Genomic DNA, 24450 nt, shown 5'->3' on the forward strand with positions numbered 1-24450 from the left:
ATTTAACCATTACCATTATGTGTCAGGAATGACTGTACATCTATCTTCAAAATCAGACAAGCCAAAAAAACTGTTCAAACTTACAGGTCTTGTAGTTTCTTGAGACCGCTCAATGCATTCTTCCTAATGCCAACAGGTTTCGAGGGGTTCAATGGCACGCCTCTTGTCAAAACTCTGTTTCAAGGTGAATGTCAACATGTTGTTAGATAGTAACTTCAACATCCACACAAAAATTCAATTGAAGATGTGCGATCAGTTTCTCAATTTTCCACTTACAGCGTTCTCAGTTCTGCAAGTCCGTTGAATGCCTCACTTTGTATCTCATCAAAAAAGATGTTCCTGGCAATTCTAGTTTGGAGCAAAAAAAACCCAGTTATCCCTCAGGCGCAAATGTTTCTGGTTTAGTGTGCTGGCTCCCTACAGAATAATGTGCTCTCAAAGCGCAGGTACATTTGTGTTGATACAAAATAGCTGTTCATTGAATCTAGCCTCATATTGTTGGAAACGAATTTTAAAAATAAACCCTACTTACAGGGCGTCCAGATTCTCCAGCTCGCTAAATACGAAAGAGCCAATTGTTGAGATTGAATTTTCAGATATATCTCTGCAGGGAAAAATAATTAAGGGTAAACTGCAGTTGTTAATACCTAAAATATTATTTACATAATTGTTTGCTTCTTGGTTCGTTTTAGGAGATGTAAAGATGTAGTAATAAGAGTAATTCATCCCGAAAAACATCCACACGTTGTTAATGAAAAGGTCTGCGCTGGATAAAATTTAAATAATCTAACCGATTGCGTCAGTCAGCAAGGCTAATAAATAAAGTCTTGTGATGTAAATAGAACGATCTTTGTGCACATTTGTCTTACTCATAGACGTAACAGTGGAGGCCTTCCCCACGGAAGATATCCATGCCCTTGTGAAATCTTGAAATTAACAAGACTACATAGAAACGGTTATTTGAATCCAGTGTCTCGTTTAAAAGGAAACCTTAGGTGTCTTCCAGCCTTACCAGTTTGCTTTTTTAAAAAATCTACTCACAACAGTGTCAAATTTTGGAGACCGTCAAAGGTACCGTTTAAGATGACAGTTATATTATTTTGAGGCAACCACCTAAAGGAAAAAATAGACATGAGTTTTTTTTCAAAATTGTAAAAAAGTATGAAATTGCAAAGTATAATGGAGAAGACAGGATAAAATACTGAATACTTTGTAATTTCATATACTTTTGAAGAGAGTTAGGAGGACGTTTTACTTCTTCATTATATACAACGTTAGAGGCGGATCCAGGAGTTTTTTTGCAGGAGGTCAAATGTTTGTTTCAGATAGGTAGGTTACCGTATTTGTCATCGTTTTTTAAAGCAATTTCATCTCCTCATTTTGTCTCTGACCGAGCACTCAAATGAGGTCCCTTTAAGGGTTATTGTTTTTAAGGCGGGCTTACAACCTTTGGATGTAAGCTGCTTTAACAAAGAAAATGTCAATAAGCAGAGGTTGACCCCACCCTACTATGGTAACAGTATCCAACACGAATAATCACCGCCATAGTCAAAACCTTACTGTGGAAACTAACACCATAATTCCTTTCGAACAGAAACATAACAAATGCCTACTTAAAAGGAAGACATTCGAAAGTTGAATCTAACAGGCAGAGCCTTGAATTTGCACAATTCGTACTTACAGCCCTTTAAGGTTTGACAAGTTCTTGAACATGCCCCTGTTGAGAACGCTGTAGTTTCCACCTGAGAGATAGCTGAAATCAATTTAAGATAAATACATTCGCTTTAGCCCAACCTACAGTTCACTCTTGCCCTGCCAATAAAGCTGACTTGGAACTCGAAACAGTCTGGCACTGCCCACGTTTCACAAATTACAATGCATATGATAAATTCAGAGGACACAATTAAAAAGTGGTTTCCCTGTGAACAAGGTCAATTAATATGAGCACAAGAAACATAATACATTAACTGAAGCATACTTTTATTTAAATTAAAATCTCTATATTAGAGTTAAAATCAGAGTGTCAAGGTGCAACTGTGAATGATCCCTACAGCTTTTGGCTTCACCATGTGCACATTATATTTTCAGATATAGTATAAAAATGAAGGTATGAACTGAGTGGTACCTTTAGGCCCTACCTGAAGTCGTTTAATTAAAATCCTGTAGATGTATGCATGTACCAGTAAAAGTGACAATTTAAAGGTACACTTGACATAATGTTAGGGCGTCCAGCGCCCATAAACGTTTCCAGTGGCAAATGATCCTGTTCTACTCAAAGTGAGAGGTGAATTGCAGAAAATAGCATCCGACCGTTTTTCTATTCCCAACGCTTCTAACACTGTAATTTCACTTGAACTTTGACTGTCATTTGTTCCAGGTCTCTCATTCTGGGCGTGTGGTAAAAATGATTCAACCGATCTTCAACATATCATTATTATTGGGCAATATACGGCTTGGAGGCAAAATACGAAGATAATGGGCCTCCAGATGGACTGAGAGAGAGCTCGATGTTTTAGCAACAGAGGCCCTTTTGTGGAAAATGATCTGTGTCGGTAAGGAATATGAAATGCACGCGTTACAGTCGCGTCAGTACCAGCAAAATGAATACCTCTTCTTATATGGCTCTCAGGAGTGGGAGCGTGCAGCCAAACCACCTCAGAAATCACGCGATCTGATTGTTCTACCAACTGCCATGCATCACCTGATCGAACTACCTTTGAGAGGGGTTTCAATTTTGGGATCGCCCTGGCAGTGACTGGAACAGGGGGGATCCATCATCATATGTTTGTGCACAAAACACTACTACATTATTAAATACATGGAATACCTACTCCCGTCTAAAATACTCCTTCCTTTTGGAAAATGTATCAGGCCATTGTGTGGGATAATTGCCAACGTGTCTGGAAACTTGTGGGTGGTGCCAGCATTGTAAACAGTGTGATTGACAGGGCCAAGCCTGGGTCTGGAGAAGCTTGCCACGTGGAAATATTTACACTGTCTAGGCCCAGCTGTAGTGCTAGAAAGGCCCTGGATGAGTGCGTCACGGTAATTCAAGCATGATTTTGTATAGTGGGAATTTCCCAAGTATTTTTAGTATCGCCGATGTATTTCAGTATTGTTGAATTCAGCGCCCACCACTCCAGACCACGCCCCAAAAAGACACTTCCTTCACAAAACATACCGAGAAATGCCTAGGAAGGCCTCCGTCTGATTTAATTTGGAAAAAAGGAAAACATTGAATAGGGATCGTTTAATTACCTAAAACTAAATCTGAGACAATTTGGCCACAAGGTGCTGAATAGTGTCAGATATTGATGTAGGTGCCTCCACGGAATCACCCCACTCCAGATCACGTCCCCCAAAAAGGACAATTCCCCCTCAAAACATACTGAGAAGTCTTCCTAGGAAGGCCTCCGTCTGATTTATTTTAAAAGAAATGGAAAAGGGCATTTAATCATGGGATCGTTTAACTACAACTAGATTTGAACCTCTTTATCAAAATGTGCTGCATTGTGTCAAAAATTGACGTAGGTGCATCCTCGGAGGGGTGTTTCTTTACGAAGAGGATACGTACAGGGTCTGTGTCCTTTGAACTATGTCTGCAATCGTGGTCTGACTCCAGCCATGCCTGCATTGCACGCTGTCAGTGACGACGTCGCAATCACAACCTTCCGGGCAACGCTTTCCTAAAATTTAAAACAAAATTAAAAGGTAAGAGACAGAATGCTGTATGGAAATGTTCGATTTAAAAAGCTGAAAAACAAAGAAGTACATAGTAGGAAATAATTTTTCTTGTTTTCTCTCCTGTTTATGTCTCTGTTTCCAATATTACCAAATCTCTGACCAGTGACTTTTTCACGCAATTAATAATCATATTTTTCCCAAGGTGCATCAAACTATTTGACTTTATTGTCCATTAACTTTGATCTGCCAAGGGCTGTTGACAACGCTCAGCTGGATACAAGGTTAGATTTTGTCTTGCCCCAGGACTGGTTTTACTGTTTTCGCCGGTGCACACCGTGCAGGGTGCATGCTCTGGAAAGCACAGCCGAATAGCACTACTAGTAGAGAGTACTACGTTCACAAGAGACGACCTGCCACAAAAAGTAGTCTTGACGAATCTGTCAAGCTTATCCGAAAAATTCTGAACATAGCTCCCGAGCTCAAGATAATGAATAACAATGCGCTAAGGCACTGCCGAAGAGAGTGCGCCTTTCAGACTGCAGTTTTTGGCGGTGTGCATGAGCGATAATTATTCATGGTAATTCGAACGTGTGAGGCGTGCTCGTAATTTTTGGGGTAGGTATACGTGGCTTAATCCATTTCCCGTATACAGCCGTGTTAAATTCCAACCAGGCCCGAATAGTTTGGACACAGGAATGTACCACATTCGGAGTTGGTCTCATCGTCAGCAGCTGGGCAATCGGGTTCCCCGTCACACACGTTGTGCCAGTGTATGCAACGATTTGAATTTGCACACTGGAAAAAATCCGAGCATTGAATTTTATCTAAAGCAAAAGCAAACAGAAATGTAATCAAGCTTTTACTGTACAGTACGTACACCAATCATTTAATTCCATTCTTCAAAAATTACAGCATTGCATTCTGTACTCAAACCCTGCTAAACATATGGGTTTTTTTTAACTCCTATATATGGGAAACACATATATCGCACACCCCTAAATTTCAAAACTAAAAATTAATTTAAAAAAATAAGCTGCGTTTACTTATATCAGGTTCATTGCCCTCCCTTTTTCCAAACGCCACTAACGGCTACACAACCACAGCTTTTTCCGTTTTAAGTTGAAAATTAATGCCTATTTTCGCAGGCCTGCCCTACACCAAACTATACCACCAGACAGGACGCATCCACAACTGCAGAATCTTTTAACATCAAAAACAACTCCTTCTGTTCCAACGATGGTGAAAATTTTAAAATCCACCCTGAAAGCGGTCGCAACCCCTTTGCTTCCTGCTATTGAACCAACAATAGAGCCAACTTGAGTTGCCTATTTATATTAGCTTATTTCCGGAGCATGAGCTAGTTCTAACAAAACGAACAAGGGCAGGGTCGCCTGTAACAGACACACTGGGTGCTCTGATAGTGGCTAGTGAACAATAAACGCTAAAAACAGGTGCTATAAATTGGCAGTTGCATTCAAATGAAAACAAAAACAGAAAAACCTCTCCTCACCACAGCCGATCTCATCTGATCCATCCACTTGGCAGTCCTGAAACCCGTCACATCTAGCATTTGGTGAAACGCACGACCCATCACCGCAGTCGAAGAGGTCCGAATCCGGGCAGGACGTTTCATCTGTTTGCCCAACCAGAAAACGAAAGACGTCCGTTTCAAGATAATAACCACTGATGAACGCCAAGTGTACATTGACACAACCACTTGTCGTCTTTTCACTATATTTTCGACAATTTGATGTCCAACTGATACTTCAAATTATTTCACGTCCAGATTGTGGCTGATCGACACGAGTATTGAGTATTTGTGTTGACAAAGAATCGTAACGAAGTTGGCTTCACATGGAAAGAGCGCATTTCCTAAATTACCTCTTGTAAGTAAAGATTGTAAAATTAATTCCAGTCAGTTTTTGGCACACAGGTCGATAGATATGGAAAAATATTCATGCATAAAAGTGGGGTTCATAGATTGGACTGACAATGTGGCGTGAGCCATGTGCACACTATAAAAAAAAACTGTTTTGATCGTTAACCGGCGCAGGTGTTTTTAGAAGTCGACAAGCCTCTTCCATCAATCTTATTATGCGTATAATGTCATTCCCACCATCATCAAATAAATTGGCAGCCCTCAAGAGTGTTGTAAGCAATGGGCTCTCTCACAAAAGTGAAAAATGTCATTTCGGTTGCATTTATTCGTAAAATCCAATTGATATGTTTAACAATTAATCCAAAAATGGCTTGCAAAATAACCCTACCTGCTGTTTGATAGACTATGGACTAATATTTGATTTTGAGCGAAAAAGAGACCAGCTGGATTTCTACAATCAGGTTAGAATTCATTGCTGATGAAGTTGCTATATATATTTCCATTAAAACAAACCAGTTCGAAGACTAAATGTAATGATAGGGAGTTCGAAAAATGTAACTGAATGTTAAATTTTAGGTCATTTGCTTCAAATTCATTTTACATATTTTGATTCGACAAGTAGGCTCTATTACACTGCAACGTGTGCACAAACTTGTCAAGCAACCGACATAGATTTCAGTTTCATTCTGTTATGCTTTGGTATAAATGTATACGGCGTACTGTTTGCTGAGAAGTTGGCAAGAATCTGCAAGCGAAAACCCTGAAATGACACGGTCTTGTCTGAGGCAAAATACACCAGGGCCCAGCTGCAGTTGAACACCATTGTGCGCACTTTGCTCGTTCCCCGGAGCTCGAACACCATCCCTTGGCCTCCGTGCAAGGTGCTGCCTCGGACTTCAACGACATCCTTGGACCGCTCGGTCTGGAAATCCAGTATAGTCACCAGGATGGACTTGGATTTGCTGGACGTGATGTTCCAGACGCAGTAGATACCCCATGGGTAGTTTGACGGATAGCCAGGGGACTCGAGAGGGACCGGATAGTGCCAGACATAAAGACTGCGTGGCCCACAAATATCTTGATAAAAATAACATGAGGAAATCATATGTATGTTTTCAATCTTTGTTAAAACTGCACCTTTTTTAAGTCCTTCACAAATCGTCAGAGGGCCTTGAATTCATAGTCTTGTCACAACGATCACAGGCAGTATTTTCCAAATGTTGCTTTCAAATTTACCCAAACTGAACAAACGAAATTAAAAAGACAGGACTGGATAAAACCCACATTTCCCGTCAATATTGTTCTTGAAACTCCAGCTTTGGATCTGATTTTTACGAGATGAAAGCAATTAACAGCAATCGGAATCTTATGTAATATTTACGTGAAAGTCAATCAAAATCCAATACTGTGCCGTCAAAACATAACATGTATTTTTTCAATCTTAAAAAAAAACTCATTTCATGCTGACATCCCGCTGATCGTATCTGTTTATGTGCTACTTATTTTGCGAAGAGTGATTAGCCACTTTTTATTGGATAGTTTTGCATTCGAATTTCTTGAGGTTTCAGGCCCGCAAATAATGAATGCTCTTTTTGCAGGAATAGCCCAACTGGGTTTCTTAAGAATGAACACAGTAGAGGTTAGCAGAATATGACCCTCGTTCAATTGCTTTGCGAGTAACTACTGGAGCCCCTACCCTGATAACACATCAGGTGACCGTATTCAGACGTGTCGTTCTGCACACAAATGTGATCCTCTCTATCACACTTGAGATACTCATCTTCGCAGGAAACTGAAAGAAAGAATAATATTTAATATTGCCATCAACAGCCACTTGAATGTATAGCACTGATTTTTGTTATGCCTTATGGTTTGCTTTAGAGGCACTTTTAGTGGCAATTGCTAACGAGGCAAAGGTTTTAAGTGTCTGTTAGGTACCACAAAAGATCCGCAACTCATAAATCTTTCCTCGGGACCTGTCCTGCTTGTAGGTGTAATTCAGGCACCTTTCTTAGCTTGCACTGTTCTTCATTACGGAAATCTGGGACTGGTGATCTTAGTCTGTAACAGACTGTACATCTAAAATCTCCGAAACTGGACATAATGTTCCAACCCATTTCCTTGTTGGTGGTTACTGTCTTCAATATCTGCTGACGTTGGGTACGTTAAAATGAATCTCTTTTCAAATGACCCGTATGCATCACGGTTCGAACAAGAATTCCGAACTTTTTTCTTTGTATTTTTTTGCATTTTATCCCCACTTTGATCACAGAAACTGACCATAAATTAACGGTCTTGTTGGTAATACACTCACATAAAAAGCAGGGTTGCAAGCGTCTTCGATAATGCCTCGTGCTACAAGGAATCTGCCCATGGCAATGGGTGTCGAAGCTACTGTATCGACAAGGCGGTATGGACCCGAGCGAAAACAAGAGAGAGCGCAATTTTTCTAGCAACGGAGGCTAGTTTGGTGTATACTTTTAGTCAACTCCTTTTGGTGCGCAATGTTTCACTGGTTCACAGTCGACAACAAGAGGAATACGTTTCGTATGCCTTGCTACCAACAAAACGAGCATTTCTCCACCATCATAGCTCTTATCAACCGACGAGGGGGTGCTTCTACTCTAGGCGTGTTGTTTCCAAGTTTCTGATATCCAGATCTGGTATGTCTACCATATCAACTGATTCTCTGCCTTAGCAATTGTTGTTGTCCGGCAATTATGTCAGGACAGGTAAATATGGATTAACTGAACGGACGGCGTAAAAGTCATACTTGTTTCATTCAGTGTTTTACATATATCCGTTTGCCAGACAGGCACCTTAAAAATATGAAGTGAGCATCTGTGATAGCTTTTAAAAGGTCAACGTCGTGAAAATGTGTGCACAGCGGCACCTATCACTAAAATTGATACAATAAAAAGAAGTTTAGATTTTGGGACATCGAGAGTTTGAGGGCGACGTTTTAAGGAAAAGCCTATTCAGCACATTTTGTGCAGGCAAGAAATGTTATATCACCAAGTCAACCATGAGTATTCTCCTGTCCCTCACCCCCTACTGTAAAAACAGCCCCTTACAGATCAGACATGTGACATTATTTCGTATTAAGATGAGATGGACCTGACAAACAAAAGCAACTATTCAACAGCATAACTCGAGGGGTAATTTAGCTGGAGAGGGCTATTCAAGTTACCTTCGTCAGCTGCCTTTTGTTGAACCCTAAGCCGAAATCCCTCATCTGTAATTATCTCGTCCGAGAAGAATTTTACAAACATTGTGTTTCCCCTTGAAGCAACGCTACGTGGAAAACGCTCCCTGAAACGTTAAAACCAAAGTATTTAAAACGTTTGATCTAAATCAGTGCTTATAAAGGCGTACAGCTGCGCAAGAAAAAAATCAGCCGCGACAGACTCATTAGGAATCCTGTGGGTAAATTGGCTTTGCTAAATAACGCTCAAAACGCATTATATTTGACGCCCTGCCTCATCGATTTCCTGTTATTATGCCTAAGATAAAAAGTTGTTATTGTAAATTTCAGATTCTTACCCCGTTACTTTGATAAAGTAGTCAATGGACCCATTTCCATTTCCTATGTAGAGGTAGTCATAGCCTTCCTCCAAGGAGAATTCAAGGAATGTGAGCACTATACGATTCCCCACATCTGCTACCAGATTCCAAAGACATTGAGCCCTGTTTGGGTACCGGTAGTCCTCATTCCAGCCTGGTGAGGTGATTACTGCGATGCCGTTGCTAGACAGGTCACGGAAGGACTCATCGCATGGGTCTTGTGTCGAGAAAAATGAAAGGTATGTGTTTCCTCGACTGTCACTGAAAACCTTTTGAAGGTATTCGAAGTAGGTTCTTCTTGGAATCAGTGATTGCTGTCAGAACCATTATTTTGCTGTATCTTACTTTAGGCTTTCCAGAATCCATACAAGATATTGTATTGAAGTCTTGGTTGGGCAAATATAACAGTAATATATATCAGTATTGTATATTAGTAATCTCTTCATCTGTTTGGAGTCTACGCTTCAGTCTCTGGCTAGCTATTGGAGAAGTATAGTTGTGGTATCCATACCTCCTCAAAAGTGTCAAACAACCTACCACAATCAAATTCGTCTGAAAGGTCCGTGCAGTCTTGCCACCCATTACACTTTTTGTTGGAAGCAATGCATTCTCCTGACAAACAGGAAAATTCAGTTGGAAGGCATTCTCCTACAACGGAGTCAGACGTGAATTCTCAAACAGATGAATAAAATCGATATAGATTACGGTATGCCAGCAGACAACGGCTTTCAAAGACCCCTACTTTCTAGCTTGGGACCCGGATCTTTACCCCATTAAACCATCTTTTGTGCATTACTTGAAGTACAGTTGCGACAATTTCAAGCTCTTGGATCTGACTAAAACAAACAGCAAGATCCATAAGCAGAAACAAACGACAAAGTCCGCAACAACCTCAACCATCACGACAACTGAACACAACAAATTCTGAAAAAAGCAGGGGCGACCAAAATAAAGATCAAGGGTGCGCATTTGAAAAAGGCATATTTCTTTGAAATGTCATGGTGCCACGTGTGGTAGTGTCATTTTTAGTATGGTCAATTGGTTACAGGAGAAAGCTTTCAGTTCAACATCAGCTCATGTTGTATTTACAACTCACCGCAGCCAAACTCATCAGAATATTCCGGGCAGTCTGCCATCCCATCGCAAACAGAAACCTGATCAATGCAGGCTAGGCCAGACAAACAAGCGAACTCCTTTTCTGAGCACTCTGTGGCAGAGGTGAATGAAACGATTTTTTGTGGTGTTATATTCTTACATAAGAGTGAAATGGAGTTGAAAATGCATAAGGTTGGGTATAGTTTTGCTCACACCTTGGCGGTAGCCAGGTTATTTGACGGATGAACTAGATGAAAGCGGATTGGCCACCACTCTGAAATGTCTGGGCACGGATTTACAACTGTCAGCCAACATTAAAATCAGAAAAGGTGTGGGGTCATGGAGACAATCAAGTCAGTCACAAGTCAGTCGACAAGTCAGTCAAATGAAAGAGGCAAACAATGGCAAAGGAATTTCCTTTTCGCAGCTCATTTTAAAATAGCTTGTCAGATATGACTAAGGACTGAACGACGAATGCCTGACTTGTGGTGGCTTAATGTTGACTTGTGATTCCATCTCTGAGATCTTTTGGGATATTCCCTCCCCCATACCAATTTTTCAGTTGCTCATGTAGCAATTATTAGGCCTTATTAAAGACTGCTAATGACTACTACTTGCTCTAACAAAATCTTGCGACAAAAGGCCAAACGTCGGAAAATGTTACTGCCAGTAGCCTTATCTTCTGTGTATACACATTAAGCAAATTGGCGATTACCTCCCTCCCAGACCTCTTTATGCCAGTCAACTCTCGCTCCCTTGGGCAAGTTTGAGCGACGACTATAGTTACCTATCGTTGAACTACCATCGCTTGAGCGATGGATTGGTTTTAACCATTTAGTCAACCATTTCGGGCCAGGCCCAGAGAAATGGTCAGGCCCCTTGTTATCAATAGGCGATTTCATTTATCAATTCAGAGAGCACCATTTACACAACAGTAATGGAAGGAGACTTCAATGACCATGTACGATGCGAGGCTCGCAACCAACGGTGAAATATGAGTAACGATGAGATTTAATTAAAAGAAAATTGGGTCAACTATGGTTGGTCGTGTGTAACTGAATTGCATTTGTGAACTATTAAAAAGCAATGGACTACTGGTCGAACTGTAGTTTTGTGCCCCATCTTGCCCATTGCTGGGCTAAACAGCGCCCTCTGTATTATCAAACTACTCAGCACACAGGTGTTGTCCACAGCCAAAGCGATCTTTCACATGGTAAAACAGTAACCTTAACAAAAGTGGTTGTGGACGCATCCCCCAGTCCGGGCCCAAGGCCTGTCCACCCCCCCTCCTTCCTTTAGAGTATGGAATAAATCTGGTGCTTGTCTATCTTGGTCATTGTTTTAATTGTAACTGAACCCATTGAAACCCACCTTCCGGAAAATAAGCCTCCCCAAGTGGCCCCCGGTAAGAAATACCCTAGTTTACGCCACTGCTCAAAAACACCTCATTAACATGTGAATGTTTGGGTTTGGGGGGTACATATTTTCGGTTTCGGTTAACTTCATTTATACCCGTTACTTGTTTTTGCGGAGTAACGTTGGTATGAGCCTTTTGCCATGATGTGTTTTCGTCAGGCTTTATAGAGATACGGGATGAAAATTCCAAGTCACTATTGGCGGAAAAATGTCATGTACTTACTAACAGGAGCGTACTGCCGGACGGATATGTTCAGGGTTTCAGTTTCAGTGTCCTTGTAGGGATCCTGATGGCATTCATTTGATATCCACATTTTGGACGCGTTGACCGACAATGATCTCGGAAACGCCGAAGCCTTGTTCATGCCCAGCGAGCCTGACGAAATGTTGTCGACAGTCCTGACAGCGCGGTTCCCGACTTCGCCTTGGGATCCGCTATGGAGGCGGGAACCCGCACCAAAGGTAATCTTGCAGTAAGCAGTATCCAGAATTCTGGCCTGTATCTGGTACCCAGTCTGGGCAACGATTATCCACAAGCACTGCGTGGTGACGTGGTGATGTTCAACAAAGTATGTTAGGCTGGGCTGCATGTGAATTGTCTCGTTACCACAAAATCCTAGACAGATGAGAGTTTATGTGGACTTTGCAAGTTATATTTCACATTTTATCGAGATCAGCTAGAAGATTTATTTTTATTTAAGTTTTGTTATGAGTCTGATTTATTAAATTTAGTGGGCGAAAGTACCTCCGATAACTGTTTATACCTGTAAACTGTAAGATTTTGAATGCCTTAACCAGAAGAAAGATGAACACATGCAAAAAATCTCCTTCATTTCCGCATAATCCTTTTGCAAATTTGCTTTTACACTCAAATAGACTATTTCATGCAATTTTTTTCCAAAACCAGCATCATTTCAAAGTGTTAGCACAAAAGCTATCTGTAATACCTAAATATTTGGGAAAATATTTATCTTGGTAATGATTTATTTTAATTAACCATAACTCGCATTTCCAGACGAGTCCTTAAGAGATTGTTTAGTGATCGAGTTTGCGGTAGCACCATGTATAGGCATCTTCAAAAAAGCTTCAAAGTTTAAGAATTTGTTCGTCTTTAAAGCTCAGTACTGGTAATCAAAACTGAAACGAGCGCTCCGTTAATTTTTGTTTAGTATTGTTGAGTTGTAGCTCTTGCACTTAAAATCGAACGCTATTAGTAAAATAATAACCTGCGTTTAACCCAATCGCTTTTGTTTCCACCCTCACAGGCCTTTAATTGAACCTGCGTTAACACACAAAGATGTGTGAGTTTAAATTAACTTGGAGTTCGAAAGTCTGAGAAATAAAAATAAAAGTTTTACCACACAGTAGTTCATCCGAATAGTCCTGGCAATCAGCTTTTCCGTCGCACAATTTATAACCCGAAACGCATTCACCTCTCCACGAACAGAGGAATTCCTTTGGGTCACAGTTGCCTGGAGGAGAAACATTCTTGCTTTGTTTAAGGATTTGTCGAACAAATGATGAATCGTAGAGCCATTGCCTTGTCAATAGTTTTTCGTTCGCACTGATGATGTAATTAATTTTCTATGTACAGTACCGTGAACAATCTGCAAAAGCTTCAGTAATGTTACTTTTCAACTAAGAAGTAATGGTTAATGGGACCAAACCCAGATTATCCCCTCAAAATGCAAACACGCGAATATTAACCCAATAGACTTTGACGCCAAAAGGAGCAGGAACAAAGGTCCCTTTAATGAAAGCCTGGTACTGTTTGCCGTTAACAAAAAGTGTCATTCTTACTGATTGGCAGTGTTTGTAGCGTGGAAAAAGACCTTACGTCGAAGACGTTATGGACACTTGTGTAACTAAACTTGTGTGTTATTCGTTTTTAATTGACCCATTCAGTTGCTCCTTTTGATCATTTCGTACCCTTGTATGTTATTAAATAAAAAGTAAAACGAACAGAGTCGAGAGGCTCGAATTTACCACATCCTAGCTCGTCTCCACTTGCAGAGCAGTCTCGTGTTCCATCGCACTTGTACGAGATGTCCTCCAAACAACCTCGTCCAGATGGACAAGTATACTGTTCGTCGTCACATTCTGCAGAAAATAAGAGGACAGAAAGAGCCGGTCTTGCTGTCTGAGTAACATACTTTTTTGTTCGCAACCTAGGAGCGGCGTTCCAAGAAAAGGACAATTAACAGGTTTCCTGGGTTGGGCTTGTAGCTTCAGTTTGACGGCTTGACATAGATGAAAAAAATAACTCTTTTTAAATATGCTGATGTTGTACATTATGAGACCTGAAAGTGACCAGTTGCAGTGCCAATTCAAAATCCTTGAAGACAGTTGGTATGTACAAATTTATATTTGCATTCAATTTTCTTTCATTTGCTTCTCCAGAAAATATCCAAAATGTCGCTTGAGACATTGTTTAAATGAATTGCTCAGCAAAAAGTGTAACGTAAAATTTGCCATAATTCAAGCCTCTCGGTGTTATCAGAAGACTTCACTCCGTCTGTTGTAGTCCCTCGACAATAGTCAAGATGTTAAATCAACACTTCGAGTTTTGCAGTGGAAATTAGGGAAGTTAGCAAGTTTCCTGGCGTGACATATTGTCCCAAAGATTACACTCCCGCTTCCAAAAGAAATTCAAGACGAAGTGAGCAACTTGGTGGAAAAATGGGCATTTGGCAAATTATTACGTGACGATCTGAAAATAAAACAATAGGCCTAAAACATACGATTTGCAATTTCTTGAGATGAATACGCGTTCTATGTAAGTGTGTGTTGTTTAGGATTGTTTATTGGTCATTTTTGTCTTTAATTTTTTTATGTATTTTTAACTTTTACATCAGGAAGACGATGTGGCATGGGTGCGATAAAGCAGGATGTCATACATTCCATCTCTTTCTTTTTTCAAAACCCCTCTCAAGGTAATTTTCGATGCTTTGCTCGGAAGAAAACGAAAATAACATTTGGACAAGGGTGTAGAAATCATATTTCAACAGCTACAAAACATGATATAAACATTCGACACAAAGAGCCCCTCCGCGGGCTCCTGATGCTGGCTACTTGTTCTGAGGTTCAAACGAGCAAGCTCATATTTCACATGTAATTCTTCTTACCTGTAGCGTAATACGCTGAAACGATGAACCTAATCTTCAGTCTCCTCCATGAGACACTTGGCTTCGACTCCTGTGAGGTTACCCAGATTTCAGTGCCACTGGAAAACACAGTGCGAGGCAAGGGCGCGATGCCAGTTTCACTATCGATTACCAACAGTCGACTTTCGGGGTCGAGACTGTCCCAGATTGTCAGTAGCAACCGGTGTCCTTCGGCTTCGACTACATCCACGTGAATCCGGACGCCCTCCGGCCCTGCAAGTCTCCAGACACACTCGGGGAACTGCCACGGTTCGCCGGTATGGTTAGCAACAACAACCCTTTCGAACGAGGTGCTATTGACAGGAATGGAAGGGGACAAGCCCGGGTATATTGCAAAAAATGCGGTAGGTCTCTTCTCGAAATCAGCCAAGATGGTCACCGGCTCACCGTGTTGTATAGAAATGTTTGAAGAACCACAAAAGTCTGAAATATGAACATTTCAAAAGCTCTCAATGAAAACTGCATTGGAAGTATGTCAATGTCCATAAAGGAAAGATTAATCGTGAAACAACATTAATCGAATATATGGGACACGAGTCATCATTACCAGTGAAGGCAAAAGCTTTCATTCTCTGCTTTCACCATGCACCCGTTGAAGAAGATTACGCAACAGCTTTTGCTCAACATGAACAAGGCCCCCTGCTCTTAACCGTACACGAAGGTCTGTTTAGTATCCTAGGGTGTGTCACTTGTGTTGAGACTGTCCAACCAGAAGGCTGGCCACACTGCAATACGAGGCTTCGTTTTTCCTCGACCCGCCCCGCCTACCTTGCAACACTAAGTTTTAGGTCATTTTAAGGAATAAACAAATAAGTTGGTGTGTACTAAAGTTTATTCATAATCCAAAACAATTCCAGACGATAACTGAGATGAGCAAGGCTCAATAACATGTAACGGTTAAATGATTTTTTGTAATGAAAGAAGAAGTGTGTAATGTTAATTTGACAAGTATGTACTCCAAAAAACATAGTTTAACATGTAGTTTTATTTATTTAGAAATGTTTAATAATTATATACAAATAAAATAAAAACTGTTGATTCCATCATCACCATCAAGAGAGCAGTTTGGGATTTTATCTGTGACTCGGAAACCCATAAAGGTTTTTAACAGAAGAATTTGAAAGATATTGATTTATTTGTAGGGGTATTTCATCTTGCCATTAGACTTCCGGATTGGGTTGATTGGAAACAGGTAGGACAAGGGCATGAATATCAAAATTCGGTGGGACTTCAAAAATACACACCTTTTAACTCCTTCCTGGTAACACTTCATGAACATGTTGTGGTGTTAATAAATAATCCAAAGCTGAACATGCTGTGGTGTTTGTTATAAATACGTGTTGGCGTGTTAATAGATTTAGACACAATGACGTATCTTGGTGTAACAAGAAACAGAAACCCATTTCTCGAGCGGTGATACTTTACGAATACCAAAACACATTTATTTCCGAAAACGTGTTTATTTGTAAAATGCCATGTTTTCAAAGCAAAGACTTGTTTATAACGGGTATTTTTTAACTGTGTAACATCTCTTCATAGTGTGCTTATTTTTCCCAACTTAAGTCCACGATTCGTCAGAAATCCACATTCTGAAGAGCAGTTTCATACATGATTGCTACTTTTGTAGTACGGGGTTACTTTGACCAATTTGAAGGCCCTGATCCTGGCATTTTCCCAAAATGCAGCTAGTGGCGTTAAATCTGTGCCGTAAATTGGGGGATATGGGGGCTGAGGAATTGTGGGGGGGAGGCAGTGACTAGCCCAGCCATGGAAATTTGAAAATCAGGGGGGTGAAAATATATAAGGGCGATGTTCACACATGACACTTTATAGGGGCGGTATTAACCCCGATGTACATTTGTAATATGTGTTACCTTTCTGCAGAATCTTACATCCGAACGGCATATGGCTTTATGGTTGTTTTCCCTTTCTGAGTATAATTTAATACACTTAAGTTGTTTTGAAGTCCAGGAAATTCTTCACTATCCGCCTTAAGTTTAGGCTATCCGCTGGTCAAAACATTGAGGGGAAAATATACCTTGATCCTCCCGGGATGTACGCCTAGGTTATATATGAATGCAACGCAGGGAAAAAATGTGTGTCTCCCGGTTACTTACCACAGCTCAATCTTTCGTCCGAAAAATCAGAGCAGTCGACCTTGCCGTTGCATACCACGTGTTGCGGCAGACACTTGAGGTCCAGCTCGCACAACATCTGTCCCGCCCCACATTGAAACACACCTGTCGAAGTTGACACAACATGTTCCTCTTTGTCAGTAACATTGCTGATTTTTGCGTGTGTGTGTGTGAACGATTTATAAAGTGCCAAATTTCCACTCTTCAATTTTGTCAACGATGTTTAAGTACCAAATTGTGTCAGATTGAGTGAAACAACTGCGGTAATTTCCCAAACACCCCCAAAACACCAATTTGCAGCTCATTCATGTCCAATAACGCAAAGGCTTAAACTGAAGTACAATCATAGTTTTACAAAACCAATCAACAAAAATTCGGACCTTTATGGGATAAACGGCAGAGCCCGTTCGGAAAAAGGTAAATTCACCTGTTATTAGGTATGTCATTTCTTGGTCCCGGTACCTCGACCAAGAAGTACTAGTATTTCAACCTTGCATACGAGTTACTTACAAGGGCTGTTAAAACGTGACACGATTTCATATTTGCGGAAATTGTCAGAAAAGGTCAGCCGTCAATAAGGACCTGCTCTTTTGACGTCACAGCTTTTCTATTACTATTACTCAAAACGCGTCACGTGACAGTGTATTAACATTAGATAATGTCCGCTGAAAGGTGATTATGCCCGCTGCTTCAATCATGTGCTTGCACATGGATACAAGACAGGTTAATCGAGTTTGATTGGTCAGAAGATTTGTGCGCATATGACACACCATGCGCGCGCCATTTTCATTGAATTATAAAGGGGATTCTCTCAGACAACTTTAAAAAGGAAATATACCATAAAATGTGTTGGCTTCCTTTGTCTCTGTGAATAAAAAGTTATTTATGAATGGGTATAAATATGTGCTTGGCCGTTCTTAAACTAACGTTTGAGACCTTGCTCAGGAGAATGAACGGTGATAATGTCCAATCCATTCTCCTGAGCCGGCCTTATAAGTTTGAGATCAGCCAAGTACATATTTATTCCCTTCGCTAAAAATCTCTTGCAGCTATCAGACTACTAGATAATAATACACGAAAATGAATTACTAAATACTAAATGGAAATACAGTCCTCCTTGAATTTCATGAGACAAATGTCCATGTCTTACCTGCTTCATCTGTGCCATTAATAGACCGCAGGAGAATCCTGAGGGTGGGCGGGCCGTCTTGTACGTCACGTGGGTGCGACCTGAGAACCATCCAGATGTGTGATCCGGGCACGTAATAAGAGGTTCCACGTGCGTGGCCCTCGCTGATGCTGTGAACCAGGGATGACCCGTTGTGAATGTCGAGCCCGGTTCCCAAAAGAACGGCCGAAAAACTTGTGAACTGATTAACCAAATTGTACCACAGGTGATAAAGCTTGTACATAAAGATATTAGAGGCACGAAGATCGACAGGTTTTTGTTTTTTTAGAAATTGCTTACCCGAATACAAAAGCGGTAAACACTCAGTTATTTTAACACATTCAGCTGCGTAACTAAGGTCAAGCATAGGGGGATGTTTCACCCTTGACCAAATACATTGATTGTCCCTGCCAGAAACACGGGGCCCCGAAGCACCCAAGGCAGAATAGACCAGAATTACGAAATCTTTGATACGCCATCGCACCACACGTCATCGACTAATTCCAAAATTAGAACGGAAAAAAAACAAACCCTAGATAGTTTCAACTTACCCCTGAGTTGGTTCTATGAAAGTCTGTTTTGTTTCCACACCTACTACAAAGCAAAGTACTTTTAAAAGCTGTGAAAATGATATCCTTTGAATAATTTCACTTTTTAAATTCTCCAGAAAGTTTCCAGTTATTCTCTTACCGTTGTGTTAATGTCAAGAACGTCGAAGGTAATGAACTCGCCAAGAGAGTTGCTGCTAACCCGCCAAACACAGTACAAGAAACGATTGTTACGATTGGTGACGTTGACAAGGTATTCGCCAGTGAAGTTGATATTGGAAGGACCACACGCCAGTTCTTGTATATTATAGAAACAAGATTGAAATTAATACATAAAACAACACGAGTATTTCAAAAAAGTGCGCCACCAAGAGTTTCTGACGCGTTGGCCATTTGTCGACCCAATGCACGTTTGGAATGGGTCGAAAGATTTCGGGTGTTGTAACTGGCCAAACTATTCATGGCGCACTATTGCGAATCTTCCGTATTAATCCACTATTATACTTAATTTTTATGAAAATCTAAGGTCTAACGGTGATTATACTTTCTGATTTACAGATACATACAATAAACTTTCAGACTCTCGTTTGTTTTGCTTAATTTTATGCACTTCTTCAAAGTATAAAAACTGTCTTTTGGTGATAAAGTGTACTTGAAAGTGCTTCTTTTTAAACATTAGAAACTATTCTAACCTTCCCGGACAAGTGTCGCTAGAAACACCGTGCAGTTTACAAAATTCCACGTTAAAATGTACAATCCCAAAGTTTTGTTTTAAATTAATTCTGAGAAAAGGATGTTCAGTCGCTTGTTGCCATACACACTACATATAAAACAAATTTAAATTCACTGAAGTAAAATATAAAAAATCCACCAGCTTTTTATGCAAATCAATAAAACGTTAAGGTTCAGTGCCAACGATGACTGCACAGTTTTGTAACTAATATGCTAAATTTGATTGGCATAGAAATAGAAAATACCGACAGAATTCAAATAAACATTAAACATTGGAAACAAAAGCTGGAAATAAATTTACCGGAAATAAAAAAGTACAAGTTTAAGAAATGAAATGAGAAAATTGTACTACATAGTCCCTTCCATATTTGATGAGCATGATTTAATTTTGTTTCTCCAATTTCGTCTTTATCAATGCGAAATTCTGTCAATTTTGAAGATGCACCACTAGATTTGATTTGTTTGCAGTCTGATTCACGTTTGCAAGACTCAGATTCCCTCTACATTTTGCTTCGCCATATTTACGTCTAGTGTCATTTGAATGAGTATTTTTTCGTAAGCCAATAAACAAAAAAAATCCAGAAGAACAGCCAAGCCAGTAAATGAACAAAGCAGGTCGTTCTCTCTATGAAATAGGGGTAAAAATAGTGACGTTTGATTGATAAGCAACGGTTAATATTGAAGGTAAGTAAAAAAAACAGGATTGTCTATCTTTTGGTCATTAAAAAAGAGAACAAGGGGGAGGATTCCTGTCAATTTTTTTACTTAAAGGCCATGCATAAAAACAGTAGATAAACAAGGCAAAATAATAAATGAGTCCCAGCCTGAACTGCATCACACAAGGCCTGAAGAGGCAGCAGCGAATTTGTCATAATGCAAGTTATTGATCACTGCTCTTCCTTGTCGACTTTGAGCTTGTAAAAAGAGTACAGATGCCCCTCTTAATTTTATTTGATGAAGCAGTTTGTTGACTTGGAACACTAAGATGCATTTCTCCTATTAGCCTTTGTAATTGCTGTCTTACATTTTACTTGAATTCATGGCACGGCTCCCTGGCATTTCTACCGCAATCGAAATGAAATACTTAATCAATAGGGCAAGTGCGAAATTAAATTCTACGTTAACGATGAAGTGTCTTTCAATCATTATGTCTATGGCTTTCCGCTATTTTCCCAGAGCTAGCACTCTCATCTCTGTGAAGACTTGTAAAGCAGCAAAAAGTGTAGATAAAGGACTGCAGCAAAACAAACTGCTTCTTTCAATTTGTTTTTAAATAAGAAGCAGTCAGGGAAGCAACCAGTCTTTACTGCCACTTGTCTATACAGTCGTTAGTCGATTCCCCTCGTCAGCAGTTTGACTAGCGTAGGACACTCGGCAAGCCGTAGCACAAACTGTGGAGGAACAAGTATCATGTAAACGTACGCGTATGAAACACTTCCCCAGCCCATTGAAAGAAACCTTACCGTTGGTATCAGGCACTGATCGGATCTCGCAAGGCGGAGTGGGCTTAAATGTCATCACCATCAGCTCAACCAGCAAGGCGTTTCTGGATGAGAATGTGTCACTCGGAGTCGACGGAGGACACCACGAACGCTCGTCGAATTCCGGCGTAAAGAGGCTTAGCCTGTATTCACCAAAGCACATGTCGTACCGACAAAGCATCCTCAGTTGGAGATGGTCGAGAGTGGTTACGTTCCAGCAGTAGTGCTCGTGGGAAAAATGAGAAGGTGGGGTGTTGGTTTCCCACTTGTCACTTGAGATCGTCAGCGTCTGGTTAGCGCCTGACAGGAACACATCGTGACAAGCCAATTCTTACAGGAAAAAAATCAAAAAGAAAAGAACTTTTCATAATAACAGGCTTCCAGTTATTTCGGTTGGATAAAAACCTTCAACTTTTCTTTCAGTTGTGTTGTAGTTTGAAGGGAGAGTAGACTTGGAAGTTTGAAATCGGGATCGACATTGACTATAAGATCTTCAAATAGATAAATCTAACCTCTGAAAAATGTTCACCAATGCACAATTTTTAGAACATACACATTCATATGTTTCCAATTTTTTTTCAATATTTTGGCTGGGGCAAGGGTTTAAGGCGGAATACAGAAAGCAGACCGTGGAGCACCTGTAAAAGATCACTTACCTGTGTTAGTTACAAATTGTACAGAATTTAGGCAAAAACCCACCATGTTAAGTGAATGTGAGAAATGGAAATAAACTTTTTTGCGAGTTATATTTGAGTTCTTTAAATTCACGTAAACATTAATACTTGAATTCCCCAAACTGAAGACGCTGTTGCTAATCCTCCTGCTTTTGGGCAAGCTTTTGCTTTGTTACATAAGAGACGCTTTGCACTTTTTAACAGATAAGAAGGACATAAAGGAAGCAATCAATTCCAGAGAAAGCTTGTCCCGAATCACGACTATTTCATGTGCAGTCAGGTCACTCAGTGTACCATAGTATTAATCACATTCAACTTGTAAAATGTTAATTGCTAATCTTGTTTCTTGATGACCTACTCAACCATTTAGCACGGAGGGAACATGATGATTCTTGTGCAGAGGAAAAACCAAACTATTTTGACAGTATTATTCAGGGGACAAATCATCTTGCCCCACCGCCCACACACAAAACAAGAAGACATCCCTGCCTCCTTTATTGAGTGATATGATCTTGCTCTGAGATGACCACTTGAAACAGTAGTAATCCATCATCCAACACGATATGGACGGGATAAACACTCCGAAGCGGCGATATGGACCCAACAATGGGCAGCAATTAATAAAGGTCTGAAAATAATTATACAGCACAGGTAGCAATTTGTCAGGTAAGACGATACGAGATATCCTCTCTAATCAACGATTCTATGAAGAAGTCGATTCTCTGTTAACACTAAGGACATGTGGTTGGGGTGTGGGGACAATTGTTGCTTCTGTGCTCTTTCCGGGTAAAGGAAAATCTTATAAAAATAAGACATGACAGGCGACAGGCTTTTCCTGGGACAGCCTATTTTGCCACTCTTTGGGTCACACACAGGTGTATACAGACTGTCACAAGGGGTGATTCTTGCACTAGGCATAATCTGAGGAAAGCAGTTGATGCGAAATATCGGCAATTGCAGTGCTCCCTCGAGTGAGCCTGTTGTCTCCAAATTGAATCCAACAAATTCAGCCACCGCAACTTGTGTTAAGAGTGACCTTGCCGGTGGTTTACTAAAATTATAGAGTAACTATTTATCTCTATCCCCGCACGTTACATTTCTTCAGAGTACCTCTATATTTATTTGTTTAACAAAAGTCTTTAAGGAATGCTGTGCTGGACCAGCTGCATCTGGTCGTTCTTTTGTATCTGTTTGGTCGTCATCCAAACTAGGGTGAATAATATACGAGGGTAAATAATGTACCAGCCACAGAAAGATGAATTGTTATCATTTTCATTTAGATATTTAAATACTTTAACCGCGGTTTAGAATGGGATTAAACATACTTGACTTGGCTACGGTGATGCAATGTCCCTGGATCAGGAGAACAGCGAAGATTACATCCAACTGTTTCATGCGTCTTCCTCTGTTCGCCATTCTGGAAAAAAAAGAAAACACAAATGATTATTACAGTTCAGCTGTCAGCTTGCGAAAAGGTTGTCGGCATCAAACAGAAGCAATAATCGGCAAAACATGAAACAGAGCAAAGAAAAAGTTGTCTGTAAACTATCAACATTTGCATTTTTCGGTCAAAAATATCATGGCGCCTATCGGCAGTAGCCCATTATATTTATTGAATTCATCCCATTCATAAAGAATATGATTTTCCATTGTTGACACGATATCGCGGGTCCGGGTAAAAACCAATACGTTGTTCGTTCTGAAACGACTCGTTTGACGATCAGCATAACATCTTCCACCTCACCAAGACGATGTATGAAATACTGCCACTTAAAGACTGTTTCCTACTTTCGCACAAACACGCTAACAAACGCGGATTTTAGCGTTGCAAATCTGAAAACGTTTAACACATTTCAACTCTGGCGAAATTTCACTGCGAATTGTTCAGGGCGTCAAATTTGTTTCGCTTTGCATTCGCCTGAAGTATGAACCGGCTTTAAAGAAGCTTGTGAATCTAGTGGCCATGACAAGTACTTCCCTCCTTTAATGTGCCCTGCGATGGAAAATGTGGTCTTACCTTTGGGGCTTCATAAATGGAACGTCACAGGTGTTCCATTTTGTCTTGAATCGACGTTCAAGGCAAGCGACGTGGTTCTGCTGTGATTTTTTCTCTTCAGTCACTCCTTGTCCGACGGTAGTGTGTTTCTAGCGCTGCAAACGCACCACACCACTTATACACATAACCGAGTGAGGATCTTTGCGTTGTCTTTCTTTTCTGCTCCTTGATTGGCTAGGATCATCTTCATCGCTGTGACTGATTTGGCTTTACCATCGTGACTGCCCGTTACAATCTTTAGGTCTCATTTACTGTTTACCATGGTCATTTATCTGGTCCGCCGAATTCCGATTTTTCTCAATTTATTCATTCGTTAAAGGCAGACGCTTGCATTTGATCTTTTGATTTCAGGGTACCGTGTAATTCCAATTAAAGTCTCCAATACAAAATGGAGTGCTGTAATTTGTATTAATCAGTGAGAGTTTGTTTCAAAATAAACTAAATCAGCCTCCATTCGGTAGTAGAGGTTATTTCTTTTGTTTTATATCATCGTGACTGTTGATCACCATAAACATATTGGTTGCTTTTTTTGCTCAAGGATGATGAGATATTGATTCATGTCGGTTGTGGTTTCTTGATCATATTTGTGGGATTCTTTTACAGAGATCGCTGTTACGACACGAGCTGTGTTGCATAATGAAGTCTGCACGTAATGACATGGATGACATGTCTCGTGTATGACATGTTCGCTGCACGTAGTATGCACATAGCGTTGTATGTGTGCTTTGCATTGGTGGGGAATGGCGAATTACTGTTGTTTTCCATGATTAGGCCTACTTAATTAAATTGGCAGTAGCCTTTCTATAGTTTTCATGGAGTGTGCAATTTCATGCAATTACACAAGCTGCAGTTCC

The 24450-nt window shown here is 40.4% G+C and overlaps 1 protein-coding gene across 1 annotated transcript in view; it reads right to left on the reverse strand.

Moving 5' to 3' along the window:
• LOC110983154 (uncharacterized) overlaps positions 1-23668 on the reverse strand; it is a 26400-nt gene extending 2732 nt beyond the window's left edge. The window contains exons 1-24 of the mRNA XM_022242155.2: positions 23558-23668; positions 22866-22957; positions 20849-21196; positions 18796-18950; positions 18088-18307; positions 16920-17042; positions 14764-15225; positions 13625-13738; positions 12997-13110; positions 11862-12254; positions 10224-10334; positions 9665-9775; positions 9107-9344; positions 8754-8875; positions 7260-7355; positions 6284-6640; positions 5195-5317; positions 4386-4508; positions 3575-3686; positions 1682-1753; positions 1042-1113; positions 533-604; positions 277-348; positions 85-174 (exon numbers count right to left, since the gene is read on the reverse strand). Coding sequence (XP_022097847.2) covers positions 85-174; positions 277-348; positions 533-604; positions 1042-1113; positions 1682-1753; positions 3575-3686; positions 4386-4508; positions 5195-5317; positions 6284-6640; positions 7260-7355; positions 8754-8875; positions 9107-9344; positions 9665-9775; positions 10224-10334; positions 11862-12254; positions 12997-13110; positions 13625-13738; positions 14764-15225; positions 16920-17042; positions 18088-18307; positions 18796-18950; positions 20849-21196; positions 22866-22957; positions 23558-23571 — 3806 coding nt within the window. The 5' untranslated portion in view covers positions 23572-23668. The remainder of the gene's footprint in view (positions 1-84; positions 175-276; positions 349-532; positions 605-1041; positions 1114-1681; positions 1754-3574; positions 3687-4385; positions 4509-5194; positions 5318-6283; positions 6641-7259; positions 7356-8753; positions 8876-9106; positions 9345-9664; positions 9776-10223; positions 10335-11861; positions 12255-12996; positions 13111-13624; positions 13739-14763; positions 15226-16919; positions 17043-18087; positions 18308-18795; positions 18951-20848; positions 21197-22865; positions 22958-23557) is intronic.
• Between the last annotated feature and the right edge of the window lie 782 nt (positions 23669-24450).

Source organism: Acanthaster planci, linkage group LG21 (assembly GCF_054643075.1).
Source record: "Acanthaster planci isolate LZ-2023a linkage group LG21, COTS_SCS, whole genome shotgun sequence".
In the NCBI taxonomy this organism is placed as follows: domain Eukaryota; kingdom Metazoa; phylum Echinodermata; class Asteroidea; order Valvatida; family Acanthasteridae; genus Acanthaster; species Acanthaster planci.